This window comes from Salvelinus alpinus, chromosome 1 (assembly GCF_045679555.1).
Source record: "Salvelinus alpinus chromosome 1, SLU_Salpinus.1, whole genome shotgun sequence".
NCBI lineage: Eukaryota > Metazoa > Chordata > Actinopteri > Salmoniformes > Salmonidae > Salvelinus > Salvelinus alpinus.
The window spans coordinates 99,870,412-99,884,754 of NC_092086.1; the positions used below are offsets into that span (position 1 = coordinate 99,870,412).

General features: G+C 43.2%; 1 protein-coding gene and 1 non-coding gene across 2 annotated transcripts in view; one reads left to right on the top strand and one right to left on the bottom strand.

The window, feature by feature from the left end:
• Nucleotides 1-14,343, top strand: part of LOC139567528 (melanopsin-B-like) — a 33,049-nt gene that overhangs the window by 16,636 nt on the left and 2,070 nt on the right. Inside the window, exons 5-8 of the mRNA XM_071388860.1 lie at nucleotides 7,677-7,838; nucleotides 9,948-10,055; nucleotides 10,524-10,698; nucleotides 13,785-13,908. Coding sequence (XP_071244961.1) covers nucleotides 7,677-7,838; nucleotides 9,948-10,055; nucleotides 10,524-10,698; nucleotides 13,785-13,908 — 569 coding nt within the window. The remainder of the gene's footprint in view (nucleotides 1-7,676; nucleotides 7,839-9,947; nucleotides 10,056-10,523; nucleotides 10,699-13,784; nucleotides 13,909-14,343) is intronic.
• trnaa-ugc (transfer RNA alanine (anticodon UGC)) lies at nucleotides 633-709 on the bottom strand. The gene has a single exon. It is a non-coding gene; the product is annotated as a tRNA-Ala (tRNA).

Here is a 14,343-nt window from a genome sequence, read left to right on the forward strand (position 1 = left end):
GCACTCTCCTCAAACAATAGCATGGTATTCTTTCACTGTAATAGCTAATGTTTATTGGACAGTGCAGTTAAATTAACAATAATTTAAGCTTTCTGCCAATATCAGATACAGTTGAAGTCGGAAGTTTACATACACTTAGGTTGGAGTTATTAAAACTCGTTTTTCAACCACTCCACACATTTCTTGTTAATAACAAACTATAGTTTTGGCAAGTCGGTTAGGACATCTACTTTGTGCATGACACAAGTCATTTTTCCAATAATTGTTCACAGACAGATTATTTCACTTATAATTCACTGTATCACAATTCCAGTTGTTCAGAAGTTTACATACACTAAGTTGACTGTGCCTTTAAACAGCTCGGAGAATTCCACAAAATTATGTTATGGCTTTAGAAGCTTCTGATAGGCTAATTGACATCATTTGAGTGTAACTGTGGATGTATTTCAAGACCTACCTTCAAACTCAGTGCCTCTTTGCTTGACATCATAGGAAAATCAAAAGAAATCAGCCAAGACCTCAGAAAAAACCTTGTAGTCCTCCACAAGTCTGGTTCATTTACATTTAAGTCATTTAGCAGACGCTCTTATCCAGAGCGACTTACAAATTGGAAAGTTCATACATATTCATCCTGGTCCCCCCGTGGGAATTGAACCCACAACCCTGGCGTTGCAAGCGCCATGCTCTACCAACTGAGCCACACGGGACCTTGGGAGCAACTTCCAAACGCCTGAAGGTACCACGTTCATCTGTACAAACAATCGTACGCAAGTATAAACAACATGGGTCCACGCAGCCGTCATACCGCTCAGAAAGGAGACGCGTTCTGTCTCCTAGAGATTAACGTACTTTGGTGCGAAAAGTGCAAATCAATCCCAGAACAACAGCCAATGACCTTGTGAAGATACTGGAGGAAACGGGTACAGAAGTATCTATATCCACAGTAAAATGAGTTCTATATTGACACAACCTGAAAGGCCCCTCAGCAAGGAATTAGCCACTGCTCCACAACCGCCATAAAAAAGCCAGACTACGGTTTGCAACTGCACATGGGGACAAAGATTGTACTTTTTGGAGAAATGTCATCTGGTCTGATGAAAAAAAGGGAACTGTTTGGCCATAATGACCATCGTTATGTTTGGAGGTACAAGGGGGATGCTTGCAAGCTGAAGAACACCATCCCAACCGTGAAGCACGGGGGTGGCAGCATCATGTTGTGGGGGTGCTTTGCTGCAGGAGGGACTGGTGCACTTCACAAAATAGATGGCATCATGAGGAAAGGAAAATTATGTTGAAATATTGAAGCAACATCTCAACATCTCACATCAGTCAGGAAGTTAAAGCTTGGTCGCAAATGGGTCTTCCAAATGGACAATGACACCAAGCATACTTCCAAACATCCAAAGGCAAAATGGCTTAAGGACAACACAGTCAAGGTATTGGAGTGGCCATCACAAAGCCCTGACCTTAATCCCATAGAGAATTTGTGGGCAGAACTGAAAAGGCGTGTGCGAGCAAGGAGGCCTACAAACCTGACTCAGTTACACTAGCTCTGTCAGCAGGAATGGGCCAAAATTCACCCAACTTATTGTGGGAAGCTTAAGGAAGACTCCCCCAAAAATTTCACCCAAGTTAAACAATTGAAAGGCAATACTACCAAATACTAATTGAGTGTATGTAAACTTCTGACCCACTGGGAATGTGATGAAAGAAATAAAAGCTGAAATAAATCAACCCTATTATTCTGACATTTCACATTCTTAAAATAAAGTGGTGATCCTAACTGAACTAAGACAGGGAATTTTTACTAGGATTAAATGTCAGCAATTCTGAAAAACTGAGTTTAAATGTATTTGGCTAAGGTGTATGTAAACTTCCTACTTCAACTGTATGTCTATGTCCTGGGAAATGTTCTTGTTACTTACAACCTCATGCTAATCGCATTAGCCTATATTAGCTCAGCCATCCCGTGGGGGACCCACCGATCCTGTAGAGCAGTGGTTCCCAAACTTTTTATAGTCCCAAAAATTCAACCTCCAGCTGCGTACCCCCTCTAGAACCAGGCCTACCTCAGCCAAACCTGGACGACGCTGGGCCAATTGTGTGCCACCCTATGGGACTCCCAATCATGTCCGGATGTGATACAGCCTAGATTCGACCAGGGACTGTAGTGACGCTTCTTCCACTAAGATGCAATCTTCACTGACATTTTCAACCTCTCTCTGTCTGAGTTTGTAAAACAACATGTTTTAAGCAGACCACCATTGTGCCTGTGCCCAAGAACACAAAGGGAACATGCCTAAATGACTACCGACCCGTAGCACTCACGTCTGTAGCCATGAGTGCTTTGAAAGGCTGGTCATGGCTCACATCAATACCATTATCCTGGAAACCCTAGACCCACTCCAATGTGCATACCGCCCCAAAAGATCCACAGATGATGCAATCTCTATTGCACTCCACACTGCCCTTTCTCACCTGGACAAAAGGAACATCTATGTGACAATGCTATTCATTGACTACAGCTCAGCGTTTAACACAATAGTGCCCTCAAAGCTCATCAATAAGCTAAGGACCCTGGGACTAAACACCTCCCTCTGCAACTGGATCCTGGACTTCCTGAAGAGCCGCCCCCAGGTGGTTAGGGTAGGTAACAACACATCCGCCACACTGATCTTCAACACAGGGACCCCTCAGGGGTGCGTGCTCAGTCCTCTCCTGTACTCCCTGTTCACTCATGACTGCGTGGCCAGGCACGACTCCAACACCCTCATTAAATTTGTCGATGACACAACAGTGGTAGGCCTGATCACCGACAACAACGAGACAGCCTATAGGGAGGTGGTCATAGACCTGGCCATGTGGTGCCAGGACAAAAACCTCTCCTTCAACGTGATCAAGACAAAGGAGATGATTGTGGACTCCAGGAAAAAGAGGACCGAGTATGCCCCCATTCTCATTGACGGGGCTGTAGTGGAGCAGGTTGAGAGCTTCAAGATTCTTGGTGTCCACATCACCAACAAACGAACATTGTCCAAGCACACCAAGACAGTCGTGAAGAGGGCATGACAAAACCTGTTCCCTCTCAGGAGACTGAAAAGATTTGGCTTGGGTCCTCAGATCCACAAAAGGTTCTACAGCTGCACCATCGAGAGTATCCTGACCGGTTGCATCACTGCCTGGAATGGCAACTGCTCGGCCTCCGACCGCAAGGCACTACAGAGGGTAGTGCAAACGGCCCAGTATATCACTGGGTACAAGCTTCCTGCCATCCAGGACCTCTATACCAGGCGGTGTCAGAGGAAGGCCCTAAAAATTGTCAAAGACTCCAGCCACCCTAGTCATAGACTGTTTTCTCTGCTCCCGCACGGCAAGAGGTACCGAAGCGCCAAGTCTAGGTCCAAGAGGCAACTAAACAGCATCTACCCCCAAGCCATAAGACTCCTGAACATCTGATCACATGGCTACTCAGACTATTTGCATTGTCCCCCCCCCCTCTTTTACACTGCTGCTACTCTCTGTTATTATCATCTATGCATAGTCACTTTAATAACTCTACCTACGTGTACATATTACCTCAACTAACCGGTGCCCCCGCACATTGACTCTGTACCGGTACCCCCTTGTATATAGTCTCGCTATTGTTAATTTACTGCTGCTCTTAATTACTTGTTACTTTTATTTCTTATTCTTATCAGTATTTTTTAACTGCATTGTTGGTTAGGGACTCGTAAGTAAGCATTTCACTGTAAGGTCTACACCTGTTGTATTCGGTGCACGTGACTAATATCATTTAGTCACATTTGATTTATTAAACATAAGAATGAGTGTGAATTTGTCACAACCTGGCTTGTAGGAAGTGACAAAAAACTCTTATAGGACCAAGGCACAAATAATAATAATGAATAATTTTGCTCTTGTTACATATAAAACCTTATTTGTTAATAAAATTTATAAAAGATTGTGAATAACTCACCACAGGTTAATGAGAAGGGTTTGCTTGAAAGGATGCACATAACTCTGCAATGTTGGGTTGTATTGGAGAGCATCTCAGTCTTAAATAATTGTCCACACAAAGTCTGTGCTGGATTTAGTTTTCATGCTAGTGAGGGCCGAGAATCCACTCTCGCATAGGTACGTGGTTGCAAAGGGTATCAGTGTCTTAACAGCGCAATTTGCCAAGGCAAGAAACTCTGAGCGCAGCCCTATCCAGAAATCTGGCAGTGACTTCTGATTAAATAAGAATTTCACAGAACTGCTTGTTGCAATTTCGATGAGGCTCTCTTGTTCAGACATCGGTAAGTGTACCGGAGACAGGGCATAAAAGGGATAACAAATCCAGTTGTTAGTGTCGTCTGTTTCGGGAAAGCACCTGTGTAATTGCGCACCAAGCTCACTCAGGTGCTTCGCTATATCACATTTGACATTGTCCGTAAGCTTGAGTTCATTTGCACACAAAAAATGTACAATGATGGAAAGACCTATGTGTTGTCCTTGTTAATGCAGATAGAGAAGAGCTCCAATTTCTTAATCTTTGCCACAATTTTGTTCCGTCACATTGAATATAGTTGCGGAGAGTCCCTGTAATCCTAGATTTAGATCATTCAGGGGAGAAAAACATCACCCAGATAGGCCAGTCATGTGAGAAACTTGAAACTATACTTAATACTTTGTCCCTTGATAACCAGCACACTTATGTATGTCCATATCATTTCATAATGCCCATATCATTGCATAATGCAGAAAATACATGAGAGTTCAGGGGCATTGCTTTAACAAAGTTAACCATTTTCACTGTAGTGTCCAAAACGTCTTTCAAGCTGTCAGGCATTCCCTTGGCAGCAAGAGCCTCTCGGTGGATGCTGCAATGTACCCAAGTGGCATCGGGAGCAACTGCTTGCATGCGCGTTACCACTCCACTATGTCTTCCTGTCATGGCTTTTGTGCCTTCAGTACAGATACCAACACATCTTGACCACCAAAGTCCATTTGATGTCACAAAGCTGTCCAGTACTTTAAAAATATCCTCTCATGTTGTCCTGGTTTCCAGAGGTTTGCAGAGAGGATGTCTTAATTGACCCCCCATAAACGTAACGGACCTATACCAGGAGCTGTGCCAGGCCCGCCACGTCTGTTGACTCATTCAGCTGTAACGCATAGAATTCACTGGCTTGTATGCGAAGCAGTAATTGTTTCAAAACATCTCCTGCCATATCACTGATGCATTGTGAAACAGTGTTGTTTGATGAAGGCATTGTATGTATAGTTTTTGGGCCTTTTCTCCCAGCATTGTCCCAGCCATAGCCGAGACAGCAGGAAGAATTAAGTCCTCCACAATAGCTTCACTGAAGCTGGAGACTCATTTTTTAAAATCTTAATCTTTGTTAAACCAGGTAAGCTAGTTGAGAACAAGTTCTCATTTACAACTGCGACCTGGCCAAGATAAAGCAAAGCAGTGCGACACAAACAACAGCACAGAGTTACACATGGAATAAACAAGCGTACAGTCACTAACACAATAGAAAAAAAGAAAGTCTATATACAGTGTGTGCAAATGGCGTGAGGAGGTAGGCAATAAATAGGCCATAGTAGCGAAGTAATTACAATTTAGCAGATTAACACTGGAGTGATACATGAGCAGATGATGATGTGCAGGTAGAGATACTGGTATGCAAAAGAGCAGAAAAGTAATTAAAAACAATATGGGGATGAGGTAGGTAGATTGGGTGGGCTATTTACAGATGGACTATGTACAGCTGCAGCGAACGGTTAGCTGCTCAGATAACTGATGTTTAAAGTTAGTGAGGGAAATATAAGTCTCCAGCTTCAGCGATTTTTGCAATTCGTTCCAGTCACTGGCAGCAGAGAACTGGAAGGAAAGGCGGCCAAAGGAGGTGTTGGCTTTGGGGATGACCAGTGGGATATACTGTACCTGCTGGAGCGCGTGCTACGGGTGGGTGTTGTTATCGTGACCAGTGAGCTGAGATAAGTCGTAGCTTTACCTATCATAGACTTATAGATGACCTGGAGCCAGTGGGTCTGGCGACGAATATGTAGCGAGGGCCAGCCGTCGAGAGCATGCAGGTCGCAGTGGTGGGTGGTATAAGGGGCTTTGGTAACAAAACGAATGGCACTGTGATAGACTGCATCCAGTTTGCTGAGTAGAGTGTTGGAAGCTATTTTGTAGATGAAGTCGAGGATCGCTAACTTTAAGCATCAGCTGTCAGAACAGCTCACAGATCATTGCACCTGTACATAGCCCATCTGTAAATAGCCCATCCAACTACCTCATCCCCATATTGTTTTAGTTTTTTTTGCTCCTTTGCACCCCAGTATCTCTACTTGCGCATTCATCTTCTGCACGTCTATCACTCCAGTGTTTAATTGCTAAATTGTAATTACTTCGCCACTATGGCATATTTATTGCCTTACCTCCCAAATCTTACCTCATTTGCACACATTGTATATACTGTAGATTTTTTTCTATTGTGTTATTGACTGTACGTTTGTTTATTCCATGTGTTGTTGTTTGTGTCGCACTGCTATGCTTTATCTTAGCCAGGTCGCAGTTGTAAATGAGAACTTGTTCTCAAATGGTCTACCTGGTTAAATAAAGGTTAAATTAAAAAAAAAAGTTAAAACAATTGGGCTTGCCTGTCCTAGCCACTCGGTAGCTTACCATATAAGACGCTTCTGGACCCTTTGTATTAATGGTATCTGTTGCTTTTATACATGTCTTACAACTCAAAAGTCATTTTTATTCTCGATCCAACAACTCCCGTGGCTTATTTTTCAATTTGTCATGTTTCGTTTCTAAATGTCTGCACAAGAGTGAAGGTTTCCCACGAGAGAGTAACAGTTAATGTGATTGGATGTTAATTATTTGACTAGGCTACCTGTATTTGACATTGTGTTGTTATTTCGCTGAACACTAGATGGTTTCATTTTATTTTGGGCAGTGAAACGAGGCTACTCAGGCGAGAGAAAAAAACTAATGCAAATGTATAGCCCCGTTGGAAAATATAAATGTACTGTTTGAAAATGTGAAGATTAAAAAAAAAACGACAGCATTGCGCGTACTCCAGTTTGGGAATACCTGCTGTAGAGGTTAATAGAAAATGACTCACCCAGTAAAACACTACTTAAGTAAAAGTCTAAAAGTATTTGGTTATAAATTTAAGTATCAAAAGTAAATGTATGGAGTAAAAAGTTCATTATTTTCTTCATTATTTTCTTCAGGAATGTAGTGAAGTAAAATAGTAAAGTAAAGTACAGATACCCAAAAAAAAGACTTAAGTAGTACTTCAAATTATTAGTGTTGAGAGAATGCCAAGAGTGTGCAAAGCTGTCATCAAGGCAAAGGGTGGTTACTTTGAAGAATCTCAAATATAAAATATATTTGCATTTGTTTAACACTTTTTTGCTTACTACATGATTCAATGTGTTATTTCATAGTTTTGATGTCATCACTATTACTACAATGTAGAAAATAGTAAAAATAAAGAAAAACCTTGAATGAGTAGGTGTGTCCAAACTTTTGAGTGGTACACACACACACACATACACACACGCGCACACACACACTCATATGCACACACACACAATCAAACACACATCCAGATGATGGGGCCCTCTGGCTGTCTGTCTTCCTCTGACATTCTCTCCATCTCCCACAGAGACATGGAGAAACTGGGCAGTCAGGTGAGGAAGTCCACCCTCATCCAGCAGCAGTCCATCAAGACAGAGTGGAAGCTGGCCAAGATCGCTTTTGTGGTCATCATCGTCTATGTGATGTCCTGGTCTCCCTACGCCTGCGTCACCCTCATCGCCTGGGCTGGGTAACTATGGAGTGGGGTTCAGGTCCCATATTCTTAAAGCGTTTCAGTAGAATTGCTGAACTAGGATAAGTTTATCCTGTTTTTAGATCATGTTGAATAAGATTACATGGACATGGGGGAACTGATCCTTGATCAGCACTCGTACTCTGAAAAACTTTATGAATTACGCGCAAAGATCTACACTACATGGCCAAAAGTATGTTGACGCCTTCTCGTTGAACATCTCATTCCAAAGTCATGGGCATTAATATGGAGTTGGTCCCCCCCTTCGCTGCTATAACAGCCTCCACTCTTCTGGGAAGACTTTCCATTAGATGTTGGAACATTGCTGCGAGACTTGCTTCCATTCAGCCACAAGAGCATTAGTGAGATTGGGAACTGATGTTGGGCGATTAGGCTTGGCTCGCAGTCAGCGTTCCAATTAATCCCAAAGGTGTTCGATGGGGCTCTGTGGAGTCCAGTCAAGTTCTTCCACACCGATCTCAACAAACCATTTCTGTTTGGACCTCGCTTTGTTCAGGGCCTTCCCTAAACTGTTACCACAAAGTTGGAAGCACAGAGTCGTCTAGAATGTCATTTTATTCTGTAGCAATAAGATTTCCCTTCACTGGAAATAAATTGCCTAACCCTAATCATGAAAAACAGCCCCAGACCATTATTCCTACTCCACCAAACTTTACAGTTGGCACTATGCATTCGGGCAGGTAGCGTTCTCCTGGCATCTGCAAAACTCAGATTCGTCCATCGGACAGCCAGATGGTGAAGCGTAATTCATCACTCCAGAGAACGCATTTCTACTGCTCCAGAGTCCAATGGCAGTGAGCTTTACACCACTCCAGCCAACGCTTGGTATTTCGCATGGTGATCTTAGGCATGTGTGTGGCTGCTTGGCCATGGAAACCCATTTCATGAACAGTTATTGTGCTGACGTTGCTTCCAGAGGCAGTTTGGAACTTGGTAGTGAGTGTTGCAACAGAGGACAGATGATTTTTACGCGTTACGCGCTTCAGCACTTGCCGGACCTGTTCCGTGAGCTTGTGTGGCCTACCACTTCGCGTCTGAGCCGTTGTTACTCCTAGACATTTCCACTTCACAATAACAGCACTTACAGTTGACCGGGGCAGCTCTAGCAGGGCAGACATTTGATGAACTGTCTTTTTGAAAGTCACTGAGCTCTTCAGTACGGGCCATTCTACTGCCAGTGTTTGTCTATGGAGATTGAATGGCTGTGTGCTCGATTTTATACACCTGCCAGCAACATGTGTGGCTGAAATAGCCGAATCCACTAATTTGAAGGGGTGACCATATACTTTTGGCCATGCGGTGTACTTGTTGAGACACTTAGGCAATGATTATAGTTCGAGGGCATGTGATCTGGGTATGAATGATCAGGAGGCATGAATAGGGGTTTTATCTGACTGTGTTGATTCAGATATGAAGCTGAGTATTTTTGTACTGCAGAACTTTGGGGTAATGCCGAAGAATCGGTGATACATTCTCTACGAAACTCACTCCAAATCCTCAGAGTAAGGCTGGGATTGGTTCCGAATAGCAGGCACGTCTGTCGAAGAGGTGAGAGTCTGAGACAGACTGTTTTGGGAGTTTCGAAAACGTTGTTTCAAACAGAGACTGTTTGAAACAGATGGTTTTGAGAGTTGTCTATTGGCAGCGTCCTGTACGTACTGCAGCAGCTTGGTCATGAGTATACTGTTAAGGCCTTGCTCACACCTCCAGGAGAGTGGATGTGAAGAGATGAAGTGTAGTCTGTCGGAGAGAAAGGGATTATTAAGCATATGATTCCTCATGCTCACTTCGCGACACTTTTGGGCCACTGCCGAGCCATACAAATAGGCTGCACAGGAGCTACCTAGGCAGGCAGTGCAAACAGAGTGACCAAGGCACAGACGGGCAGGGACTGACCAACGCATGACTGACCATCCACAGACATACTGTACACACACATACAGTTAAGACTCCAATCGTATTGTTAGAGGGTGGAAACAGAGCAGAATGGAATACTGCCATGTGTCAGTAAAACCTAAAGGGTTCAGATAACTTGACATACCTGTGAGGCTTGTAGTGTCCTATTCATGTTCTCTCTCCTTTCAGCTATGGACGTGCCCTCAGCCCCTACTCCAAGGCCGTCCCTGCTGTCATTGCCAAAGCCTCAGCCATCTATAACCCTTTCATCTATGCCATCATCCACTCTAAGTACAGGTGAGTACAGTCATCTCAATGTCTCCCTCCACTAGGGCACAACTCAAAACATCTTGGAAGAATCTCAGTTGCATAATCCTCGCGTCTTTTCATCTCTCATCTCGCCTCCTTCACAAAACGATTTGGAGGTAGAAGGTCAGAGGGGAGGGACCTCTAGCTTTCTCATACAATGGGTTTTGAGAAGGAGGCGAGAAGAGAGGATGCAAGGAGTACGCAGTTGAGATTCTCCCCTAGTTATGTACTGTCCTAACCTGTCATAACCTAAGGTTTATTTTGGCAAGTTGCCCCCAGGGCCCCTTTGGTGTGATTGGGCTTGGCCATCCAGATGAGACTCTTGTAACAACTGACTTGTTAACTTACAACTGACTTAGGTGATGATGACAGTAGGGAGGGTTTGGTGTACTGCATGCTTGACATTCTATCCCTCCTTCACCCTTTCCTTTCTCCTTTGTTGACTCTCCCATACAGAGACACTCTGGCAGAGAAGGTTCCCTGTCTGCACTTCCTGGCCCAACCCCACAGGAATGGCTGTATCTCTATGTCCAACAGCGAGTCCTCCTTCAGGGACCCTATGCTCAGCAGACAGTCCTCCACCTCCAAGACCAAGTTCCATAAAGTGTCCTCCATGTCCACCAGAGACACAGTGAGTTGTTGTGCTTACAGTACCAGTCAAAAGTTTGGACACACCTACTCATTCAAGTGTTTTTCTTCATTTTTACTATTTTATACATTGTAGAATAAGAGTGAAGACATCAAAACTAAACTATGAAATAACACATATGGAATCATATAGTAACCAAAAATATATTTTAGATTTGAGATTCTTCAAAGTAGCCACCCTTTGACTTGATGACAGCTTTGCACACTCTTGGCATTCTCTCAACCAGCTTCATGAGGTAATCACCTGGAATGCATTTCAATTAACAGGGGTGCCATGTTAAAAGTTAATTTGTGGATTTTCTTTCCCTCTTAATGCGTTTGAGCCAATCAGTTGTGTTGTGACAAGGTATGGGTGGTATACAGAAGATAGCCCTATTTGGTAAAAGACCAAGTCCATATTATGGCAAGAACAGCTTAAATAAGCAAGGAGAAATGACAGTCCATCATTACTATAAGACATGAAGGTCAGTCAATATGGAACGTTTCAAGAACTTTAAAGGTTTCCTCAAGTGCAGTCGCAAAAACCATCAAGCATGATGATGAAACTGGCTCTCATGAGGACCGCCACAGGAATGGAAGACCCAGAGTTACTTCTGCTGCAGAGGATACGTTCATTAGAGTTAACTGCACCTCAGATTGCAGCCCAAATAAATGCTTCACAGAGTTCAGAGGAGAACAGACACATCTCAACATCAACTGTTCAGAGGAGATTGTGTGAATCAGGCCTTCATGGTCAATTTGCAGCAAAGAAACCACTACTAAAGGACACCAATAAGAAGAAGAGACTTGCTTGGGCCAAGAAACATTAGACCGGTGAAAATCTGTCCTTTAGTTTGATGAGTGCAAATCTTTTATTTTTGGTTCCAACCATCGTGTCTTTGTGAGACGCAGAGTAGGTGAATGGATGATCTCCTTATGTGTAGTTCCCACCGTGAAGCATGGAGGAGGAGGTATGATGGTGTGTGGGTGCTTTGCTGGTAACATTGTTTGTGATTTATTTAGAATTCAAGGCACACTTAACCAGCATGGCTACCACAGCATTCTGCAGCGATACGCCATCCCATCTGGTTTGTGCTTAGTTGGACTATCATTTGTTTTTCAACAGGACAATGAACCAACACACCTCCAGGCTGTGTAAGGGCTATTTGACCAAGAAGGTGGGTGATGGAGTACTGCATCAAATTATATGGTCTCCACAATCACTTGACCTACCCAATTGAAATGGTTTGGGATGAGTTGGACCGCAGAGGGAAGGAAAAGCAGCCAACAAGTGCTCAGCATATGTGGGAACTCCTTCAAGACTGTTGGAAAAGCATTTCTCATTAAGCTGGTTGAGAGAATGCCAAGAGTGTGCAAAGCTGTCATCAAGGCAAAGAGTGGCTACTTTGAAGAATCTCAAACATAAAATATATGTTGATTTGTTTAACACTTTTTTGGTTACTACATGATTCCATGTGTGTCATGTCATAGTTTTGATGTCTTCACTATTATTCTACAATGTAGAAAAGTCTTGAATGAGTAGGTGTGTCCAAACTTTTGACTGGTACTGTGTATACTGTATATAACTTTTTTAACAATATCACAAGTCATATACCATATGTTGTCGCAGTATTTAAGTCTGATCTCCAAATCTGTTTAAGACTTTGTGTTATGCATCGTTGGTATAACCAGTTGCGTCATGCACCCCCAAATATAAGGGGGCACAAAATACGTGAGGATGGCTGGCGAGTGGGGCTAGGCCCCTTGTCTGTAAGTTGGAGAATGTTGATTTGTTTTATACCTGAAACAGATTTTCCATGCAATCTAGAGCCATAGTCATTATGTTAAATTCTATGTCAAAAATATATTAGTTTTTTCTGAATATCTAAGCATACCTCTTGACCTGTTTGTATCCTCCTGACTGGTGGTTCTTTTAAAAATAAAATAAATATGCTTCTGTGCATCTCTGCTAAAATCTGGGTAAAAGATTGAAGGACATGTGAGTCTTATTCTGTACATTAAGTTGTTGCTTGCTTTTCTCAAGTTTACCAACCTTGCCAGCAGGCATGCCAGCTAAGATAGTTAGACAAGCTAGCTACTCTAACTTGATTGATAGCCTGAAATGGCTTCTTGGTAGCTAGTTATGAGATTGGGAGATTGGGAACCTATCTGGGCTAGCTAAAGACAAAGTTGCTAAGTGGCTAGTATTATTACAGAGAAAAAACAAACAATTTATTTATTTATTTATTGTTAAAAAATAAATAAATAAAAGGACAAATCTGAGGGGACACGTGCCCCTGTGCCCCTATGGGCATAACACACAATAACTTCACTATGTGTTTACATGCTGGATTGGAGATCAGCTGCTGAGTGAGGACAAAGACAAAAAAACCTTCTGGGGCTGAGACACAAACTCCCTGACACATCCCAGGGCTCTTTGCTAACTGGCTGTCACACACAGGCGTCCAGCAGCACAGCAATAACTTTACTATGTGTACATGCTGGATTAGAGCTCAGCTGCTGAGTGAATAACTGGCTAACACACAGCAGCACACCAGGAGCTGTTGGTCTGATGATCTCTCTAGGTTCTGTGTGTTTGATGTGGGAGGTTCTGTGTGTTTGATGTGTTTGATGTGGGAGGCCCATGGGGAGAGATCTGTAGGGGAAATAGGTGTCCCTTCACATTACCTCTGAGCCCTTTCAGAGCTGTGTGCCCAGTGTCTACTGGTCTAGGGAGGGGTAGCAGGGCCCACGTGCCATGGGCAGGCTCAGCACTTTTATGGCTGCCGGTTCCATTTTAGACCTTCTGCAAGTGCTTAGTCCACACAAACACAACTAAACAGTAGGATGTCCATATCCTGGACCTCCTGGTCCATATCCTGGACCTCCTACAGTTGTGTCCAAACACAAAGGATTTACCCAATAATCCCCTTCCAATTTTCGAGTTTTCAGTTATCTAGGCATACTTTCTTGAAACTAAATGTGCAGCTACATTACATATACTGACCAGTCGCTGACTTGGACCTGGCTGACTTGGCTGACTTGGACCTGGCTGACTTGGACCTGTGTTGTGTGTAACTTTCACAGCAGGTGTGGAGTGACGTGGAGCTGGACCCCTTCGACCAGCAGAGCCAGACTCTGAGAATCAGCCACTCCTCTGGAGCTCTGAGAGTGAAGGAGTGCAGACAGTCAGCCCAGCAGCAGGCAGAAAAAGGTAAGATACGTGTTCAATTCAAATCAAATCAAACTTTATTTGTCACATGCGCCAAATACAACAAGTGTAGACCTTACCATGAAATGCTTACTTACAAGCCCTTAACCAACAGTGCAGTTCAAGAAAGAGTTAAGAAAATATTTTGCAAATAAACTAAAGTAAAAAATTATAAAAAGTAACACAATAAGATTACAATAACCAGGTTATATACAGGGGGTACAGGTACTGAGTCAATGTGCGGGGGTACAGGTTAGTTGAGGTAATTTTTACATGTAGGTAGGGGTGAAGTGACTATGCATAGATATTAAACAGCGAATAGCAGCAGTGTACAAAACAAATGGAGGGGGGGGGTGTCAATGTAAATAGTTCGGTGGCCATTTAATTAATTGTTCAGCAGTCTTATGGCTTGGGGGTAGAACCTGTTAAGGAGCTTTT